General features: G+C 40.5%; 1 protein-coding gene across 2 annotated transcripts in view; it reads left to right on the forward strand.

Moving 5' to 3' along the window:
* Positions 1-2,900: 2,900 nt before the first annotated feature.
* Positions 2,901-22,123, forward strand: part of rhot1a (ras homolog family member T1a) — a 35,158-nt gene continuing 15,935 nt past the window's right edge. For both annotated transcript variants that reach the window (XM_074696301.1, XM_074696302.1), the window contains exons 1-16: positions 2,901-3,305; positions 6,157-6,215; positions 6,334-6,415; positions 11,210-11,253; positions 11,336-11,389; positions 11,518-11,570; positions 15,135-15,243; positions 15,963-16,064; positions 17,695-17,793; positions 17,994-18,102; positions 18,214-18,334; positions 19,857-19,941; positions 20,088-20,233; positions 20,399-20,499; positions 21,555-21,685; positions 21,958-22,041. In XM_074696301.1, coding sequence (XP_074552402.1) covers positions 3,269-3,305; positions 6,157-6,215; positions 6,334-6,415; positions 11,210-11,253; positions 11,336-11,389; positions 11,518-11,570; positions 15,135-15,243; positions 15,963-16,064; positions 17,695-17,793; positions 17,994-18,102; positions 18,214-18,334; positions 19,857-19,941; positions 20,088-20,233; positions 20,399-20,499; positions 21,555-21,685; positions 21,958-22,041 — 1,416 coding nt within the window. In that variant the 5' untranslated portion in view covers positions 2,901-3,268. The remainder of the gene's footprint in view (positions 3,306-6,156; positions 6,216-6,333; positions 6,416-11,209; positions 11,254-11,335; positions 11,390-11,517; positions 11,571-15,134; positions 15,244-15,962; positions 16,065-17,694; positions 17,794-17,993; positions 18,103-18,213; positions 18,335-19,856; positions 19,942-20,087; positions 20,234-20,398; positions 20,500-21,554; positions 21,686-21,957; positions 22,042-22,123) is intronic.

Genomic DNA, 22,123 nt, shown 5'->3' on the forward strand with positions numbered 1-22,123 from the left:
ATTATTTTAAAAAGACACTGGGCATTTTTGGGTGGTGTCAGTGCACAAGTTCCTGTCTCACTCTATCTGCTTTTTGTTAAATTAACACATCACTGCTCCAGCATCTGGCAAATATAGAATTGTTGAGTGTATGCCTCCTGCCTGAACTGGGACGCAGCCATACCACGATAGACACATTAATTCAGTCTTGGCTTGTTCTGTCTGGTCTTAGTCTCGGTCTTAGTCTTGTTACCTTCTGGCCTTGGTAGTGTCTTGGTCTTGGCTGAGGCGGTCTTGACTACAAGTCTATCATACAGCACTACAAGTCTATCATACGGGGGGGGGCCGGTTAGGACGCATTAAAGTCCAGGGCTGTTTTTCAGTCCCAGTCCGCCACTGGTTACAGACCTTCATCACATCACCAATTGCTGACACTCCATCTGATGCAGAGACAATGGGCCTCATGCAAGAACCGTTAGTAAAGAGAATTTGTCACAGTCAGAATTTTTTTCGTATTCAGAATTATCTTTTAAGTACGAACACAAATTACGAATGGTCCAATCTTGTCCTAAAAGCCACGACAAATTAGTCTGCTCTTTTCAAATCAAGTTCCTTACATAGTGATTATACATTTAACTAATTTCAAGTGTTTTTAATAAAATATAGCATAAGGCAATTTAGATGAGCATCTCAAACCAGAGAAAATATTACAGTCTATTAACTGAAAGTTAATTAGACTGGCCTTTATAGAGCGTTAAATGAGAGGGTAACCGGCTGCGTCATGGCTGAGCTAGCCCTGGCACACCAGGCACTTGGAAGAGAGTGTGTGTTTGGTCAGAGTGCAGATTTATTTGCACAAACATGAATGATTGGTGTCACGGTTTAGATTGCCACAGGCTGTGGTGCTGCATATATGCCATCTATCAGACAAACACGCCAATCCAACCCCATTCCACCACATTTGCAGATCCTTACGACAGTAGGATTTCTCGTCACAGGAACCTTTCAGCGGGAGATTGCCATTGTTCATCAGGCCTCGTCAGGTTAACATCCAGATACATAAAATTTTCAAACACCACAAATGAACAAGTACAGACGCCATTGCCAGACTGCCTAACATCATCAGAACAATGGACTGTACACATGTACGCATCAAAGCCCCCTCACCTGACGCATTTCCATTCCTCAATCGCAAACAGTACTACTCCATCAATATGCAAACCAATCAGATTCCAATTACATCCTGCTCAATGCAGTTGCTCGATGGCCAGAGGGAGCACACGACTCATTTGTGCTACAAAACAGTGCAGTTGGCACGCGTCTTGCGCAAAGTGCGCACGGTGATGGCTGGCTAATTGGTGAGTGACCTGATAACTGTTGTCACATTGCAAACTATTCTGACCATTTTCCAAACATATTCATTTCTGCAGGTGATCGAGGATATGCATTAGCCCCCTGGCTTATGACGCCACTAGTTAACCCCCACACCAGACAGTAACGCTCATATAACGAGCGTCATTCGCGTCGTGGTTGAACGCACAATTTGTGTCCTCAAGGCAAGGCGGATGTGCCTTGACACAGCTGGTGGTAGTAAGCTGCTCTACAGCCCAGAAAAGTGTTGCAAGATTATTTTAGCTTGCTGTATGTTGCGCAATATTGCAATGATGGAAGGCGTCCCTCTGCCTGACCCAGCACCAGCAGAATTGAATTTGATGGAGCATGTTCGTACAAACTCAACATCAGAAAAAAGGTAAGAAAAACTAAGGATGAGAATACGAAAATGTTCTTGCATGAGGCCCAATGTCTCGGACCTTTGGAAACAAACTGCATCATTATGTGAATGACACCTAAATGTTAGAGTGTAATTTATACAACTGCTGCAGATCATTGTGCTGTATTTTTTCTGTTTTGGACATTTTTACCAGCCTTGTGAATTTGGGTTTTGTTGTAAACATGTTGTATGAAAATATAACCACCAGCAACTAAAAGTGGCATGAAGGACATTACATCTTATTACAAACTTCACGTCACTGTACTATGGTTTCAACCTTAAGCACAACTATGAAACATATGTTTTTTTTGTTTATATCATGATTGTGTGCTGTCGTAAATAGGTGATGTATAGTAAACAACCTTTTTCATCCTCTTTGAATTGTATTATTCATTTATTGCAGACAAACAGAGAGTCAGCAATTTCACTTATTTTATGTATTTAAAAAAAAGGAGTGGGACGAAGTAACTCTCACTAGTTCCCACCAGTTCTCTACTGTCAATTAAGAAATTATTTTAGCATCGATTATACAGTCATTTACTTTAAAAATTCGTTCTAGAGATTCATTCACTTTCTATAAAATTAAATAAACTGTTATATAATTCACTTTTACCTATTATCTTTATAAAGTAATACTGCATGAATGCAGGTAAACTACAACAAATAAACTCCTTAGTTGTATATCTAAACTTAAAGAACCGTTTTGCACACACACACACACACACACACACACACACACACACACACACACACACACACACAACACACACACACACACACACACACACACACACACACACACACACACACATCTATCTATCTTATTTATACGGTCTATGGTATAAACCTATAGGATTTGACAGAAATCTTGATAAATAATCTGTGTATATTTTTAAAATAATTTCAAATGTATATTACCTCAATTTATTGAGGTTAAGAAATAACGTGCTCATGTCAAGAGTAAGAGTTACCCAATTTTCAAAGTTTGCGAGGATAAAAGAAGTTAAGTGTATGTTGTCGAAATTCTTATAATTTGTAGGTGATAGACTAATAGGTAAGGTAAGGAATGACTGAACAGCTGTTATTCCCCATTACAACGACAGGGGGCAGAGTAAAGCGTTTCATAAATCCATATCAAGTTTGTCCTTTACGGCGTCTTGTAGTTGCCGGGTAGAGGAGGTCGGGCATGCTCGCGAAACAGTCGCCACTAAATGCTATGCAACCGCCGAAAAGACTGTGGTTTATATGAAATAACATAGACATGTGCCATAAAGTTCTTTTTAAATATAATTCCTGTTGTGCTTCCCACTCGGAGGTTTAGAAGAGACTCGTAGAAAACCCCAAAGGGCACCGATAACTGTCCGTCCGTTTTGTCCTACAAAGGCGCGGAGAGTTTGACAGCGGCAGGACTTCGCTGCGCAGGCGCGACGTTAGATAAACTGCCGGAGAGGGACGGCATCAAGAGGACTACATGAAACAATAAAGACTGTCCTTTTTGTGGAGGGAAATAGCTTAAACATGAGGAAGGACGTAAGGATACTTCTTGTGGGGGAACGTAAGTAAAAAAGAGCCATTGTTTCCTAATCTATTAAGTGCTGTGCGGGCTGAAATGCTAAGGACAGGAGCTAAAGGCTACAGCTAAGTTAGCAAATGCTTCCAGTGAGTCAAGCAGCACGAATGTGTGTGCTATAGGTGCAAGCCTGGGTTATTTCACAATCTATGAAATACAAGTCAAAGTGACTTGAAGTTATCAAAATGTTCGATCACTGGGTTTATATTTGTCATTTCACGTTTGTTGTCAGTCAACCTTGTATTCACATGGTGTTGGAATATTCAGAAAAATCAACTCCATCCTGGGAAAAACACACCAAATTTATTTTTGGCCCTGAAAAAAATCATCTAGGATATGTTCAGTAGAGTCTGAGAGTATCGTATTTAGACAGGGGGTGACGTAAAGTCTCTACCCTACAAACCTTTCAATTTTCAGCATGATATTACAGGTTAAGTTGACCTTAATGATAACCCTTGAATTACAATGTGAAGCAGCAAATGTAACAATAACCCCTTTTAATATAAGCGGAGCTGTCTCATGTTTATTTTTAGACATGTTTATAACTTTTAAAATAAATTAATCATAAACATAGTAAGTTATAGTCTATTTTTAGTTTTTCTTAACAAATTTCACATCACAACATGCTTACACAACAGGCACCAAAATCCCGTAAAGCAAATGGCAAGATAATAATACCAAAGTTTAATATGAAAAGGGGATTTTTGTTGACCTTTTAGAAGATGCCTCTTTGGAATTACCATTGTTGTCAAAACAGTCAAAAACAACACAGTAATCTGATTTCTTCTGTATGAGACACTGTCACATGATGATATCTTATACTCTTGAGGCGAGTGTGAAAAGAAAAACGTTTTGGAATGCATTAAAAGATGAGATGATGTTACATCCACGGTTGATCAAATAAAACTTCAGCTTTATCTGACAAAAGCAGCAAAGCTTATAAAGCAAAATCATGATAGTTTGTAACCAAACCTTGACCTTTTCCAGGACCCTTTAGAGCAGAAATTAGCCTTCCAGGGTCCTGTGTTTGACCTGGTGTATTTGTTCCCAGTAAAGCTGCCATGTTGTTGGTACTATTTATATTTCAGTTGTGGCTGTGCAGGATGGCCTACATTGCCACATTAGGCGAGTTGGTACCAACTGTTCCAGAGAGACATGCAGCCAAAATGCTATGTGCCAACTTCATTGATATGAACTTCAGCAGAGTTCAGCTTTGAAGGGTTATATCAGTGGCCTGTAAAACCAGAGATATGGTCGATTATGATTTGTTTTCAATTTTTAGTGAACAATACAGTGGTTTTTCAAGTTTCTGATGAGGATAAAGAACATTGCAATCCTCTATGTTCAAGAAGATGTCAGAACAAACCTTGAAGGCTCACCATTAGGCCTGTCACGATTAAAATTTTGCTAGACGATAATTTTCCAAAATATCATTGCAGATAAACAATATTATTGTCATTATTATTTTGATTTTTTTTTCATTTTTTCATTGATGTAATTATGAAAAATGGGATAATAAAGTGAGTACACCATATCAAAAGCAAGAAACTTTAATTTCTTAAAGAGTATTTAACTGTAATTAAAAGGTCAGGATCTTTTAAATAAAATAAATTAAACAAAAAATAAAATAAATTTAACAAACAAGAAAGAGAAAAAAATACAATGAAAATGAAATGAACTCTCTTTTAGAAAAAAATACATGTCAATGAAAATAATTAATACTAATCAAAAACAATAAAACACCCTGTCTCTAAAGAAAAAAACAGAAATTAAAAAAAAAAACCCTACAATAAAAACTATAGCCTAAATAAAAGGGAGTTTATACAGTTCCTGAATTGTTTGTAACATGTACTTTTTCCCAGTCAATCCGTACTGTCTGTCAAACATTTTTAACATTTCTGGCTTTCAACCGTATTGAAGGGCTGCATTTCTTTGGCAATGTAGCTGTCTTTGAGCGCCCACCATTTGGCGCTTTTATTTCTATTTACTTTGCAGACCAAAAGCCTCAGTAAGAGCGGAATGTCAAAGAACAAGGCTCCGCTGCACCTCCCCTTCTTCTTCTTCGTCGCCACTATTTTCAAACAAATGCGACATATCAGCTCGTTGGTGTTCATGAGCTCACACTTTGTTCATTCCGATAAAAAACAAAATGTTCCCACACTGGGACTGTGGCAGGCGGCTTAAGAACCGTATCTTTCGTGCCATCACTCATATTAGCGTGTGTTTCCTCCTCACCCCTCAGTACGCTCTCTTCAGCTCTCTCCGTCTGTACGCGTGATCAGCCCCATCTTCACCCCAAAGATCGCATTTTTGACAGATGCTCACTCCGCTATAAATCCGCTAAATCTGCTATAGAACCTATGCACCCCGATGTTAGGAAAGATAGATGTAGTGAGCCATCTTCTCATTCAGCCTCTTTGGTGGAAAGAGAGGAGGAAAACAAACATGCATGCATGTGTCAGTTTATCAAGGCTGGCAAACTTACCGAGGACATTTTTATTTATCGTTCGTTTAATTGATTTATTGATTATCGTGACAGGCCTACTCACCATAATTATTTTAACTGTTCATATTTAGACTTGGTATTTCCCATTGCAAGAAGAATAATTCAGAGCTGCACGTCAGTCACTTTTGAAAGAAACAGTGGAGTCTCTCTCTTGTTTAACGATCTGGTTTTCCACTTGGTGCTGTACAGCTTTCTGCTAAATCGTTTGAAAGCCACTTTGAGAATCACTTTGCTTCCTTTCAGTAAATGCACTGTAGGATGGTTGTATGCTAATGTCCCATTGTAAGTAAAGAAACAACTAAATAAAACAGATTCTCTTTCTCTTTACAGCCAAGGTTGGGAAAACCTCGTTGATAATGTCTCTGGTCAGCGAGGAGTTCCCCGATGAGGTGCGTGTGGTGTCATGGATACGTTTGAACCTTTGAACCTGATCATTAATGTTGAGGTGAAATACTTTGTACTGTCATTTTAACTGGCTGCTCATGGAGGTGATTCTTTGTCTTTAAGGTTCCTCTCAGGGCAGAGGAGATCACCATCCCAGCTGATGTCACACCGGAGAGGGTGCCTACACACATAGTGGACTACTCAGGTATACCCTGCACCTCCTACACACACACACACACACACACACACACACACACACACAGCATGCAGGATTTATATTAGTGTAGTCTCGATGTAATTCCTATACAGGGTTAGAACTAGGGGTGTAATAGCCTGAAAAAAAAGAAGTACCAAGGAAATAAAAAAGAGAACGCAAAATAAAATTCAAAGATGCACAAAATAAAATCAAGTAAAAAAGAATTAAAGGGCCTGGATTTTAGTATGTGACTGCTCCACACAAAATTTTCAGTTTCTGCAAGTCTGACTCTGATAATGTGGGATATTAATTCAATAGCTCTGTATTAGGGATGGAACTGTTTATGAAAAAAAAACAGAGCCGTTCGGTTTCACTCACTCAGTTCAGGGTGCGTGTGCTCTGTTTGGTTCGTGTTTTTCTTTTCTTTTCGTTTACAGCTTAGTTTGAAGCGAGTGTTTAGCTCCGATCACACACATGCGCAAGGTGAGGCAAAGGGTATGACAGAACAGTTGTGGGGAGGCGTGTGTTGTTTACATGATAAGCGGAGAAGACAAAGTCAGAGGGTGTACCTGTGGTGTTGTGTTGTTCTACTGTCTGGGAGCACTTTAGATTAGATTTTAGACCCCTCTGGTGAGTTTTTTTAAAGACGACAATTCTTGCGACTTTTCTTGAGTTTGGAGTCTGACGTTGAAGCGTGTCTCATCATGGTCACTTCTGCTGGTCTCCAGCCCAGATAAAGGAGAAGGGTAGATGATATTTGACATAAAAAAAACAACTATGGACAGAATAAAGTTAATTTGTAGTTTTAACATATTTATGAGGCAGTGTTTTACCTGCTTTCTGTTTGTCCCATGTTATTTCTCTCCGAAAATGGTAATTATACAAATAAGACAGCAGCATCATTTAGTGACTTCTGGGACAGCCAGTAGTGACTTTCCGTACTGAAGCGTTGGCATGTTAAAACTGGCAATGTTTCACTCAGCTGTAATGATATTTTAAAGGAGAAACAGTCTCATTCTTTCAGGTTTTTCCTGAATATACATGACATCATTGATTGAAAATAATCTGTTAATAGTAGGGGTGGGTACCTTTCACATGTGAAACGATACGATACTGATGCCCGATACCTATTAATCGGTACTGGTACTTAACGGTACTAGAGCCGAAACAATACCTCGAACTCAAGGTACTCAAGTACAAAAAATGCTCGAGGGATTTTCGCCGCCTCGAAGAATCGTTAATTTTTAAAAAAGATCAAAGAGTGGTATTTCAAATAAAGCTGATGCTATATTTAGAGAGTTTTCAGACCCCTCAAGTTACCTCTTTTTCAAAATAGTGACTGACAAAAAATCTAGCTTCTTTTCTGGTGTTTGGAGACTGATATGAAAGCATGTATTAATCTGCATCAGCTGCTTGTCAACGAGCCGCACGTGCTGAGCCCCTCCCCTACCCAAAATCACTCACTCATCAAAGACGGATGTCTCGTTCGCAGCAGTTTCTCGTCACAGTCACACTGGCTAACTGAACTGTTTTCATACACTCTTCACAGTCCATTGTATTTGATCAGTGTGACTCACTTCTCTTTGGCACCTTAGGAGAGATGGGCTCTAGCGTGGTCCACTTCATACACGCTCACATACGCGGATACTCCATATGATCAATGACATACGATCACTGCGACCGCTTCTCTCAACAGTCATTTTAAACAATAGCGGGGGTGTCAGAGGGCTGTTTAGCACCTAAGCGACTTGATATGAGCCTAAAAGTCACTGAAGTTGTAGCAGTGTTCTCTGCGCCTCATTGTGCAGGTGGGTAGAGTATGTCACGGCTTGGATGGCCAGTGTGACTGAGCAGGAGACTGTGTATAAATGAATAGTGTAGGAGGATCGATATTTTAACATCTCAAAAAGAGTCAACCAAACAAAGTTCATTTGTAGCTGTAAACACATTAACAGGTGTTTCCCCTACTTTCCGCCTCCCTGAATGTCGAGTTACTTTTATTTCCCATACAGTGCCAGATCACAGCAGAAGTGATTTAGAGTTTAGAGCTGAAACGATTCCTCGAATGATTTGAGGTACTCGATTACAAAAAATACTTGAGTAATTTTCTCCGCCTTGAGGAATCGTTTAATTTTAAAAAAGATCAAAGAGTGGTATTTCAAATAGAGCTGAGGTCTTATTAAGAGAGTTTTCAGACCCCTCAAGCTACCTCTTATACAAAATAGCAACTGGCAACAAATCTAGCTTCTTTTCTGGAGTTTGGAGACTAATGGGTCATTCTACGAAACGGGTGCCATTTGGGTCCGCAGCATTTGATGAGACGTACAAGGCACAAAAAATATGTCAAAGTGTGTTTATAAATTTTGGAGCTACCAAAGCAAGTGCTCTTATTGACATGCTGTATCAGGAAATTCTATTTCTTAAAGAGAAAAATTTTCATTTGAAAAAAAAATGCTCTTTAACTAAACAAAAATCTATTTTATCCTATTACTTGATTGATTGATGGGATTTTCAGTAGAATACTGGAATACTAAAATATCCGATAGCTGCAGCCCTAGTACTCGCGTTAAGCCCCGTTGTGTTAAGTGCTGGTGTTTTTAATTTGTGGTTGTTAGTTTGAAGTCGTTCAGTTTAATTCTGAGGTCTGAACAGGAGACTGTTTGTTTTTAGACTGATCCACTGAGAGCTGTCAGCTGTTTTATAAACACGGTGTTGGGAAGGGTGCATTTGATTTATTCACCCAGCCTTCCCTGTATGTGGATAAGCTATTCTGGATGGGTGTCATTTTTCATCAGGATAGGACGTTAATTCAGTTCAATCAAAGACAACCTCCGTGCTATTTATTGTGCTGTGATATTACAGATATATTGTAAATCCTAATATTGCTCCCTATACTAAAGGTATTGAAGCCAGTGATGTCAGTCAGACATTGGATTCAGTTCTTTGAGGAAGCAGTGAAAAGTCAAGCATCAAAGAGAAAAGAAGCTGATGTGTTTTTATTTATGTGAATCTTTTCTGTCATATTATGAACAATAGTCTATTCATATTGTTAGCCCTTTATTGTATTTCGTAGGGCTGGGCGACATTGCCTAAAAATAAAATCTCAGATTTTTTCACAAAAAAAATTATTTACAATTTTTATTTTACTTTTTTTTTCCTTTTAAAGAAAAAAATAAGTTCAAATGACACAGAAAACTCAAAACCAGTTTTGTTTTAATTTTGTCAAAAACTTAATAAGAGTGACCTCTGTTTGACTCTTGGAATTGATTTTTCAGCTTTTCTTCTGTTTCAGTAACTTCAATTTGTAGTTTTAAAGGAGGCAGACTTATTTACATTCACATTGAAAGCTGCACCATTTTGTACATTTTGAATTTAAAAATACTGCTAGGAAAAGTGTGTACAGTACTGTTTCAGTGCAGTATAGCACTGTTCAGTTATATTCTACTTTTAAATGATTAAAAAAACACTTTTTTTCTGTCTAGTTTTATTTTTTAAGGCTGTAGCCTGTTTATCCTTTAATTTCAATACAAAAAAATGAGTAAAAATAAATGCTATTTATTCAAGTGTGGGCTCACAAATTTCATGCCTCCCTGCACAAGTCAGTGCCCTGGTCAGGGCACCCCAGTCTAAAAAGTCTGGTCCGCCCCTGCTTGACAGAGCGCATCTCGATGCTGGTTCGTTATGTTACTCTGCGCATCAACAGATGGATTTATGCTGAATGGAGGATGTAGTTGTTGGAATAGAGGGAGTTGCAGGGAAAGACAGAACTCAGCTTCCCCCAAGGTAAAAGTTTAACAACTCCTCAGTCATGTCTGTCCGAGCAGCGCGCCGCTCTGTTCGGACAGACATCACCTATCGTCGTCCTGTCTCCCACCCCGCAGTTTACTCTCACAAATCATGATCCATCCATATCACCATTAGAGGGGATTTTCTTCGGTAGAGGGAGGATGTTCTGAGAAAAACTAATGTATATTTCTTTATAGTCTAAATCTCAAAATGATCAGAGTATTAACTCTGAAAAGCAGCAGGTTTTACGCACGTCAATCACATCATTAATAATCTGCGGGTGAACCTGAAGGGGTCCTGGCTCCGTAAATGTTTGAGTCAAAGATCTTAATCAAACTCCTGAAAAGTGACCGATTGAAAACAGAGTATTGGAGGAAAGGGATTTGAACGTTCACTGACGAGAGGTCTAGTTTATATAAATCTCTTTGGGCTGTTGATACAGACTATAAGGAACGTGTCCGTCAAGGTGCTGGGTGTCAAAGACGCACAAGAACATTTTTATGACATTTAGGTTTCTGTTGTTTTGTAAGTGAACTGTTAAATCACACTACACACACGCGGAGTCGGCGCTTGCTGTGGTAAAAAAAAAAAGGTGCGCAACAGCGGGGAGAAAAAATTCGAATTTTTCATTTAACAGATCGTTCACAAGGAAAATTTTGAATTAATCGATAAAATCGATACATTGACCAGGCCTAGTATTTCGTATCGAAATGTGAGTTGACTATTTGGTTACGCCCCTAGTTGGTACACACCCCTTTCATATTATGAAGCTGTTGCACTAAAATGTTGGATTGACTTCTCAGTGCACTGTAAATGATGTTTCATCATGTCCCCATCTTTCCTGAAGCTCAGCCTCAGGAGGTTTTCTCAGGGAACTGTATCATTTGTTACAAACAACATAAATGGTGGGGCAGCCTTTTCTGTCTCAGTCAGAATTAGACCACAACACTAGTTTTATGCCATTATGACCTGATGAATGAGAAAACACTCACTATATGTGACTTTTATCTCCTCCAGAAGCTGAACAATCAGATGAGCAGCTCTTCCAAGAAATATCTAAGGTGAGTTTGATCTCATTATCGTTCTCACCTGCTCCCTGTATGTCTTGTATAAACTACATGTAAGGATTCATTTTTCTTACAGGCTAATGTCATCTGCATAGTTTATTCAGTCAACAACAAGAAGTCCATCGAGAAGGTATATAAACCTCAAACAGCGTTAGACACTGCAGACACTGTTCATGGACTAAATGTGAAACATAATAATCTGTTTGTAATGAGTGTTTGCACGGCTCCACTGTTTGATTTTGTGCTTTGCTCGGCTAGGTGACAAGCCACTGGATCCCCCTCATAAATGACAGGACGGACAAAGACAGCAGGTGTGTTCGGGTGACTTTAACAGATGTGTGTTTGTGTGTCTGTCCTCTCTGTGATTCATGTCAGCTGGAGTGGTGTAACGTGCAGCTGCTGTTCTGGGCTAATGTTTGGCCTGAGCCTCTGAAATGTTTGGCTGACTTATCAGTACTCAGAGCTGAAAGTTTTTTTCTGGCACAGCAGTTTCTCTGCTCTCAATAAAAGACTACAATGCTGCTTCAGTTTCTTAGATTAGCGCAGATGTTTTTCAGTGTTGACTTCAGGTATTCGTCCTCTTCGTCCTGGCAGACCAGCGTTTGTTTATATCTGGCACGCCGCGGACTGTTACACTAAGCGGCAAGCGCCTCGTAGCCAGCTGTGGCTCTGCAGTGGAGATAGCGCCTTTTTACAACACGATGAGAACTAGAGCCTTATTTAGCGGTGTTTCTGTGTGAAAGTAACGCGCTGAAAATTCTCTAAATAAAGCGTGAATGCAGACCGATATCAGATTTTTTTCGGTGGGAGTCCGTTTATTTGTGTTTTTGGTCAAGTAAAATATGGCCCCGTCTGAGCGCAGAGGAAACCAGCAGAGGAGCAGGGAGGGGGTGTTTGGTGCGTGCGCCCTGGGCTTCTGCTGCACAAAAACGCTGCTGTAGGGGTAATTTCTGCCCTAAACCTTGTGATAGGACCCAACTTGTTCCATCCCAGAGTACCGCTTTAATCCCAGAAACAAGACATGTTATCAGGACAAGAACTATTATTAGAACAATACCAATTGTAATTAACAACTTTGCCACACCTTTCCACACCATTCCAGGCACCAAATAAACCTGAGAAATCCCCAAATTTGAAACCATGCTTCTCATGTAGTTCTTTTATACCTTGTGCTGTGTCATGCACCATGTTCATCACATCAGTAGTAGCATCTGAAATATAAGAACAACATTCACCACCAATGACTTTACATGTTCATCCTTGTGCGGCAAGAAGAAGGTGAAGGGCCATGCGATTCTGTAGTGCTACTGTTTTAACCTCCTGCAACGCCTTATTTTCTGCAAGCATAGCTTTGCTGGAGGCATTAAGGTGACTTTCAAGAACTTAAGATAAGGTCTTAAAGGATAAGTTCGGTTTATACAGCTTTTACATTGTTTATAGAATAGGGTTGTCACGATACTAAAATTTTCAACTCAATACCGATACTCAGGAAAATATTCGATACTCGATACTATTTTCGATACCACAAGGATAAAAAAAGGCCCTAATATTTAAAAGAAACATTTTTATTAACAAAAAAATGCAAATATAACCTCTGTTGCAACATGTAACAATTAACAGTACCACACACAACAAACAGTTGTGTAAAAAGAAAGTTTCAGGCCTGAGGTAGTGCAAAAAATAAATAAAATAAAGACATTTTTACCAAATTTTGCCTGATTCATGCACTGTCCACTAAAAACAGCCCTGAGACCCACTTATGGGCCTCCAGCCACAGGTTGAGAACCACTGCACTAGTAGATTGTATTTGAAGCTTGATCCTTAAAAGATTGCTCACATCATGAACAATATGTGACCCAGGGAACCTCAGGATGAATTTATCATTTAGAAAACAGTGAGTGAGTGAAAACAGCAGCTCAGATGGACTGATGATCAGTGCTGCATTTTGATTCATCAAAAGGTTGACTCGTCTTTTTTAAGTCTCTGTTCATTTAAAATGTGCTCATGAGCTATCAAGACAGTTTAAATGTAAAATCACACAAAGTGACTGACGATCTCTCACTGTCTGCTGGGATGCGTGTCTATCTGCGCCGTTACGCACGCCGGCACAAAGAGGAGCGCGCGTACACGGAAAGTATAAGTTACACAACCATCCTATAATTATTATGTTTTATAGTGGTTATGTGGTATTTCTTGGGGGTTTCTAGTGGGTATAGGGTGCATACCTGCGTATCTTCTATATTACACAACACGACCTCTGCGTCCTCTGTGCTCCTGTGCCTCTGACTTGAGCGGGAGAAATCGGAGGTGTGGCATGTGTGCGGGTGAAACCATCCAAATGTGTGAGTCTCACGGTGAATGCGTGACAGTTGGCAGCCCTGTTTATAATCATTAACGTTACGTCATCCTTTAATCGCTCGTTGCGGCTAATGGCTAACAATAACATGGCCAACACCGCCTTGTAGCAGTGTTTGCATACTGGCTTATTTGTGTCCTTCGGTTTTCCAAGCTCGTTAGCCTCGAAGGCAAAATACCTCCAAACAACACTTTTACCTTTTTCATTTTCGACCAAAACTGCTTGATTTGGCCCGCCTACAGCAGCACTATAGCACTATATAGCTATAGCCATGCTGTTTTGTTATTGAGTGCGTAACAGGGAGGGGGAGGGTGCCTGCTCTCGTGTGTGTGTGTGAGGAGACAGAGAGGGAGGGACGCAGCGTCAGTGGCTCGGCATGCCGGGGGGGAAGTATCGATACTTTTGAAAGTGAGTATTGTATCTGGATACAACATTTTAGTATCGATACTTTTTTAAGTATCGATACTTTTGACAACCCTATTATAGAATGAAGTAAAACAAAATACTCACCCAGAAGGCTTTCCTGATCCAAGCAGTGCTTCGGGAGATGTTAGGATCCAAAATCGTGCAGTGGACGTCCGTATAATGGGATCCATCGGGGCATAGACAGCGCCGCTCCTAAAACAGCATTAATCGTCCAAAAACTCATTAGTTTCACCAATATTCCATCATGGTCTGCTCCGGCTTTGTCCTCTGCTGCAGTCTGTGTCCCTCCAGACAGCGCTGTGTGGCTGTAATGACCTCTGATTTGACGAAGACTTTATTTACGTTTGCCCCTCAAAGAAAGGAGGAAGTGGAGTCAGCTCTCCAGAGAGTACTGAGCATGCGCAGAGGGGCAAACGTAAACAAAGTCTTCGTCAGTTCAGAGGTCATTACAGCCACACAGCGCTGTCTGGAGTGACACAGACTGCAGCAGAGGACTAACCCGGAGCGGACCATGATGGAATATTGGTGGAACTAATGAGTTTTTGGACAATTAATGCAGTTTTAGGAGCGGCGCTGTCTATGCCCCGATGGATCCCATTATACGGACGTCCGCTGCACGATTTTGGATCTTAATATCTCCTGAAGCACTGCTTGGATCAGGAAAGCCTTCTGGGTGAGTATTTTGTCCTACTTCATTCTATAAACAATGTAAAAGCTGTATAAACCGAACTTATCCTTTAAATTCTTGCTGTGAAACATTTACACCATAGGATGGTAGGATTATACTGGTTATGGCCTGGAACTTGTATCTTTCTCCTGCGTTTCTGTAAGAGAGCACGTCGTGTCACCATCTCCTCAGTGTTTACTTCTCTTATCATAGGGACTAAATAAGCCAAATAGCAAGTTCCCTTAAGCAGATTAGAAGGCATGCAACTGTAAGCTTTGTTTCCACAGATCAAATACACTCTTTCAGGAGGTGGGGATTGTTTAAGTGCAACATTAACAACTCTGTTACATTGGCTCTGTCCCAAACTGAAGAGTTATTCTGATGAAAAGCAGCTCTGTAACACATTTACGATTACCTTTATCACAGGGTACCACTGATCCTTGTGGGGAACAAATCTGACCTGGTGGAACACAGCAGCATGGAGACTATCCTGCCAATCATGAATCAATACCAGGACATCGAGACCTGTGTAGAGGTAGGTTATTAGTGCTGAAAAACACTCACACTGAAATCCGTTGGTCTGTAAAGGCGGAGTCCCTGCACAGTGTGTTGAAATTAAGCCTTTTGAAATTTAATAAAGCTGAGTGAAAACTGGAGCGGCTCTGTCCGCATGCTGTGGTCCAGCTTTGTACTCCACTCACTCTTGTATCACTGAACTCTTCACTCTGAGGCTTGCTACTCCTGACTGATGGGCTATGTGAGTATGAGTGAGAGGCTTTGCTGTCATGGAGGCCTGATTCAAACTTTCTTGTGCAGTATGAGAAGCACCTTCACGCCATCCTCAGGTGGATTACTTACATCGTTAAAAAAGGACCCTGAGGTGGACGTTAGAGATGGCGCATACAGAGTCAGCTGGTGAACTTAGATTGGTATCAAAGATGAGCTAACGTTAAACTGCTGGCCAAGTGTTGGGCTGGTTGTCCTAGTTTTTTCAAATTGATAACATATCTGTTATATAAGGAACATCAGTAGAGAGAGTACAGGGTTTGTTTACTTCAGTGAAAGAGGCATTACAAAAATGAAATCTTTCCTATAACACTTTCAAGTCTCAAGTGGAATTTGTTGAATTGGATTGATAGATTTTTATAAAGAATACCTGTGGGCAATTTGAGTTTTTGTAGATGACCGTTTTGCACCTTCACTGCTCTTGCTTTGTACCGAAACGCTCACGCATGCCTTTCTTCTTTTCCTCAGTGCTCTGCCAAAAACCTGAAGAACATCTCTGAGCTGTTTTACTACGCCCAGAAAGCTGTTCTCCATCCAACCGGACCCCTGTACTGCCCAGAGGAGAAGGAGGTGATTTTGTTATTGAAAGATCACTTGTCATTGTGGGATAATAACCTTTACAAAGGCAGCAGCTGAGCTCTTCCTGCAATGACGAGCAAAAAGTAACACCAGGGTCCACTTATTGCTCTGCCACCAACAGGCCTCTAGAGGGCTGGGAAGGATGTTTACAGGGTGGGTGCCTATGCTGCATTCCATTTGTATTCAGAAGTCGGAATTTCCGAGTTTCGAGTGGGAACACCCAGCTGGAACGCCTTCCGAGTTCGGAATTTCCGACTTCTACCGTATTTTCCGCACTATAAGGCGCTTCAGAGTATAAGGCGCACCTTCAATGACTGGTCTATTTGAAAACTGTTTTCATATAGAGGGCGCACCGCATTATAAGGCCCATAGAATAGAAGCTACAGTAGTGGCTGGGGTTGCGTTATGCATCCACTAGATGGAGCTGCACTAAAGGGAATGTCAACAAAACAGTCAATAAGTCAGTCAAACTCAGGCTACATCCACACGGAGCTACACATTTTCCTATCCAGCTATTTTCTGTGCCATTTTCAAAAAAAGTGCGCGGTAAAGACGAAGCAGTTTCTGCCGTCCACAAAAGCCGTTTCCAGAGATCAGTTCACATGCCAGAGCTTTGGGGGGCGCTGTATTGCTCTGACAATAAACAAGAGAAGAAGCCTGGGAAGCCTGTGAGCTAACGTTAGCACTTAGCAGAATTCCTTTTTACCAGTTCTTACCACTGTTACTTCAGCGATGGCCCCTGACTACAGTAGCCATGATTAATCAATATTATACCATGGTCAGTGAGAATTCCAATGTGCTGGCGTGCTTTAGATTGGTCTAATGCACGCCAGTTGACAGTTAGTTCGGCAAGTTAAATCACCATTGTATCACTCCTATTAAACTACTCGGAAGCGTGCGTTAGACCATTCTAAGGCACAATGTGGAGTGGGAACACCATGACGCACAGCGGAGTGGTGTTACTCCGCGGAGTAGTTTTAGATGTTCTTCAGGTTTTTTGAGTTTTAGATTTTCTGACTAGTGTTTGTTGCAATAAATCAGCTGGATACATAGTATTGTTCAATGTTTATATAGAAATACTGCTGTTATGGCAAGTTTTTCCGACTTGGCAACTGGAATGCTAAACTCGAAGATGACGTCATTCCCACTCCTGACTTCCCAGTTCTGAGTTCAAATGGAATGCAGCAGTAAAAAGGCTAAAATAAGGGTTATTAAGGGTTTTCTAAAAACACAACTGTGAGGAAAAACAGGATTTTTTTCAAAAAGACGTGAATCATGTTGAGATACTACAGGGAGAACCAGAAAAAACACAATCCCCCTTCTTTAAAAAAAAAAATCTTTATTATTTTTTAACAACTATACCACAGAAAACTTAAGACAGACAGGGGTCATCATGAGTAAGTAGCAGTTTGTTTTTTCCACGATATCATACCATACTGGAAAAGACGGAAGCAAGAACTAAACAAAAATTATACATATATATTTATACCCACACACATGCATTCTTGCAAGTCTTGCAGTGTGTATTTTTACACCTCTGACTCATCTGCTGTCAACTTAAACGCTCCATTTTGTTTAAGTCCAGGTGACAAACTTAATAATTGTTTGTTTCTCGTTCCAGTTGAAACCGTCCTGCATCAAGTCTTTAACTAGAATCTTCAAAGTGTCTGACCTGGACAACGACGGCATCCTCAATGACAACGAGCTTAACTTCTTCCAGGTAATGTTTTCTACGTAACAGTTTGATAATTTTCACTTCAAGCCATAACATCTTTGAGAACTGGATCCCTGCTTGTCCAAATTAAGCCTTACTGGTGTGTGTAAGCACTGAACTGCTTAACTGGTCCGGGCTGGTCTGAACTTGAGCAGCAGATGCCTTGTTCCACTCAACAATGCATCACTTGTTTTTCATGTTTTCAGAGAACGTGTTTTAACACACCCCTGGCACCTCAGGCCTTAGAGGATGTAAAAAATGTGGTCCGGAGGAACATGACGGATGGAGTCAAGGACAACGGACTCACACTCAAAGGTCAGACACTCTTACACTGTGATGTATCCTGTTTCCCCCTTCAACAGTCCTGCTTTTCATTTTTTACTACCAGTTAACAGAAATGACTCAGTCCCATGTTCCTTTTCACAGGATTCTTGTTCCTGCACACCCTCTTTATCCAGCGAGGTCGGCATGAGACCACCTGGACCGTGCTGAGGCGGTTTGGTTATGACGATGACCTTGAGCTCACACAGGAATACCTGTTTCCCATGTAAGTGAGGTTGCAGTGGGTTATTAATTTAACTTTAGGATTAAGAAGAGGCAGGCTAAAAGCTAACAATATAAAACAGCTTTGACCTTGTTGGATTAGTTGTTCATTCTCTTTGATGCATTTATTTTTTATTTAAACGCATCAAAGAAACTGAGTCAGTTTGTCCACTCTCTTGGTCATAAAAACACAGCATGCAGGTTATCTTGCTTGACTGTGTGTCATCAATGAAATCTAGAAAAAAGCAAAAGCAGCTTGCTGCTCTTCTGGAAATCCTCAAAATCACACATCTGAGATGTGTGAGATGTATGAAATGCTTGATATCTGCCAAAGAAAGTACAGAAACTCTTTTAGTTTGGTTCTAATCTTCAATCCATTACAGTACTACAGTTTGCTTTAGCAGACACTTTTGTCCAAAGTGACATACAACACAAGCAAGAATTTAGACAGAGGAAAACAAGAAAAAACCTAGTTAGTGCGACAAAAGTGTGAACTGCACACTGATGAAAATTCTGACACTAGCCACGTTTTCATGCAGACTTTTTTCTCATTCGAGTTATAATCATTCAGTTTGAAGCTCTCAGGCGAACTGTTTACATGTTAAGCGATCTATTCCGATCTGGTGTTTACATGTGTCACGGCACTCAATCAGAACAGCTATTTTATTTAATTTATATTTTTATTTGAAAAACGGAAAGTTGTTGGGGTCATACCCACTTTTGCTATTGTGCTGTTTAGCCTTATAGTAGCCAGCCTTCAGTGTTTTCCAGCGGTTCCTAATTTGTTTGACTTTACAGTTCACCCCTGCCTCACTCAGTTTTTCGTGGACTTTTTTAAATAGTTCAGTATTTCTTGTTTTCCTACCGTCTAAGCGTGCGACAATGTCTAGTTCTTTGAGAGTTTGTATTAAAAACAAACTTTCCGACGTAGACCAGTGCTGTGTGCTCTGTTTGGTAGCCACCATGTTTCCATGTGAGTAAACGTCATACGTCATTGTTTGTTTACGTCAGGACAGAGCATGCGCAGACAGAACCCAGCCTGACAACTTTACCGTTTACATGACAGGATTTTGCTTTTAATCAGAATGGGAAAAGGAAAATTCTACCCCTGTGCATCGGAATGAAATTCCATTCGGATTTGGCCTGTGTATTCCGAATGAGGTGTTAATATGGAGCATTTTCATCCCGTTTGGGCTTCTAACCCAATTCTATTTGGAATATTTGGCTCCATGTAAATGTGGCTACTGACACACACTGGTGAAAATTCAATTTTCACATGTTGCAACAATTCTGGATGAGTAATACATTGTTCTGCTAAAAGAGACCTGGAAAAAGAAATGTGGAAATAAAGGTGGATAACATACGTTCACATCAACATCATCAAAGACCACTTTGCCCACAGAGGGTGCCAAAATCAACACAAACTCAAAGTCCCTCACAGAAGCTGCAGAGACAGTAATTAAACAGGAGTGTTTCTCTCTCTTTAATTTTCAGAGCTTATGTCGCTGTTTGTCCCTTTATTACAGGATCAAGATTCCTCCAGACTGCACCACAGAGCTGAACCACAACGCTTACCTCTTCCTCCAGAGTGTCTTTGACAAACACGACAAGGTGAGTGATAAACTGACAAACACATCTGCCCTTCTCTTTAAAAAAATCCTGACTCTTGTGCCAGTTTTCATGCACACTACCTGCTCACTGTCTTTTTTTATTGTTCATATTTGTGCATCTATTTTTGTGCTCTTGACACGATCCAGGACAGAGATTGTGCGCTGTCACCAGATGAGGTGAAGGACTTGTTCAAAGTGTTTCCCTACATGCCTTGGGGTCCGGATGTCAACAACACAGTGTGCACCAACGACCAGGGATGGATAACATACCAGGGATATCTCTCTCAGTGGACGTGAGTGGGAAGCATGTCTATAAATACACACACAGGCACACACTCACTCCTTTTAATCTTCCCACTACTGTAGCACTTAAACCACTATTAGCACACAGAATACACAAATAGTTTTAGTTGTTTCCATTTTAGTCTGACTCTTGATTTCTGTGTTGTCTTCTGTAGGTTAACAACATATCTAGATGTACAGCGTAGTCTGGAGTATTTAGGTTACCTGGGTTACTCTATCATCTATGAACAGGAGTCCCAAGCAGCTGCCATTACAGGTAAGAGATTGTTATTTCATTCCGAATTTACAAAAGTTACTGTTAAAACAGAAGAAGTCAGGATTTATTGACTTCTATTCAGAAATTAAACGGACTGTGAGGAGTCTGAAAGTGATCTTGAAAAAGTCTCACTTCTTGATATATACCTGATCATAATCCCCACTTTAAAATGAGATTATCAGCACCAATAAAGGTTGTTCCTTAATGCTACTTTGTAGCTTTTTGATCAGGTTGAGCAGGACCAGATTGATTTATAGCACATCTAAGTCTCCATGATGACACCATGCTGGATGATGAGTTAATTAGAGAGAAGAGAAATCTGTGTTTTTCTCTTCTGAAAATGATTTCTGTAATTAATTTTGTAGTGATGGTGGACACTGGAGCCTAACGTTCACACAGAAAAAGGACAGAAGAGTAGGAGAAAGATTAATAGGAGAGAGATAGAGCATGAACTAAAAACTAACACACGAGCTAAAGGCTAAAACACAGGTTAATCTGTTTGTGCTAGTGTTGATTCCTACCCACAGTCAGCAGTTATTCTGCAGTGGTCGATTCAAACTTGAGAGTCTATCATTAAAATAATGTGCCAGGTTACGTTAGCTCTGCTTGGTGAGGTTGGAGTTGGTAGATAAGCACTGGTAGGTCATAGCCAGCATTCACTAACGTTACACATTACAGACATGTCTCAGAGCACCTGGCTATGAGTAGAGCTGAATATAGCTGGCTACTAAATTACAGTACAAACTGACAAGGTTTGCTTGTTGTCACATTTCTAAACGTAGCTCTGCATAACTTTTGATAAATACCTTAACTCGTGGAGTAGTATTTGGTAAAAAGTTGTCTTGAACAAAGAAAAGTAGAGTTAAAAAAAAAGGTCTGATCTCCATTAATTTCCAAAACAAACACACGCCTCGTTAAGAGTCACATCTTCACCACAGTGTGTGAGAGATTCCCGGCCAGAAGGTGGCGCTGCAATCATATCAAAACAGATTTTCCTCACAGCCTCTTTGAAGAATAGTACCCTCGATTTGATTCTTGATTTCTCTTTCTTTCAGTGACTCGTAACAAGCGCATCGATCTTCAGAAGAAACAGACACAACGCAGCGTCTTCCGCTGTAACGTCCTAGGTGCTAGAGACAGCGGGAAGAGCGGCTTCCTCCAGGCGTTTCTGGGCAAAAACTTGCAGGTCAGTGGAAATGATGATTGAAAACTGAGAATAAGTCTCCATGAAACGGCTCAGAGAGATGAGATGAGAGCTTGAAGGAATTACTCTGCAAGACATGAGATGTAGCAATTTTTAAAGTCTTCTTCTGGTAAGATTGTCTCATAAGACTTGATTAGCAGCTTTCACTGAACAAAGGGTCCTCAAGAATGTCTGTGATGGAGATGTATAACGATAGAGTCACCGTGAGAGATATCGTGAAGTCTCGAGGCTGAACAGGTTTATTTTCTACACAGCGACAGAGGCGGATCAGAGAAGACCACAAGTCCTTCTATGCCATCAACACGACCTACGTTTACGGTCAGGAGAAGTACCTGCTGGTGAGAAACATCTGCTTTCTAGATTATTGTTTTTTAACCTGCATGTGATTAGTTTAACCGCATTTCAGCATCAGCTCCCAGC

This window comes from Halichoeres trimaculatus, unplaced genomic scaffold (assembly GCF_033239565.1).
Source record: "Halichoeres trimaculatus isolate MK-OKI-2021-1 unplaced genomic scaffold, fHalTri1.1 fHalTri1_scaffold_20, whole genome shotgun sequence".
NCBI classification, from domain to species: Eukaryota; Metazoa; Chordata; class Actinopteri; order Labriformes; family Labridae; genus Halichoeres; species Halichoeres trimaculatus.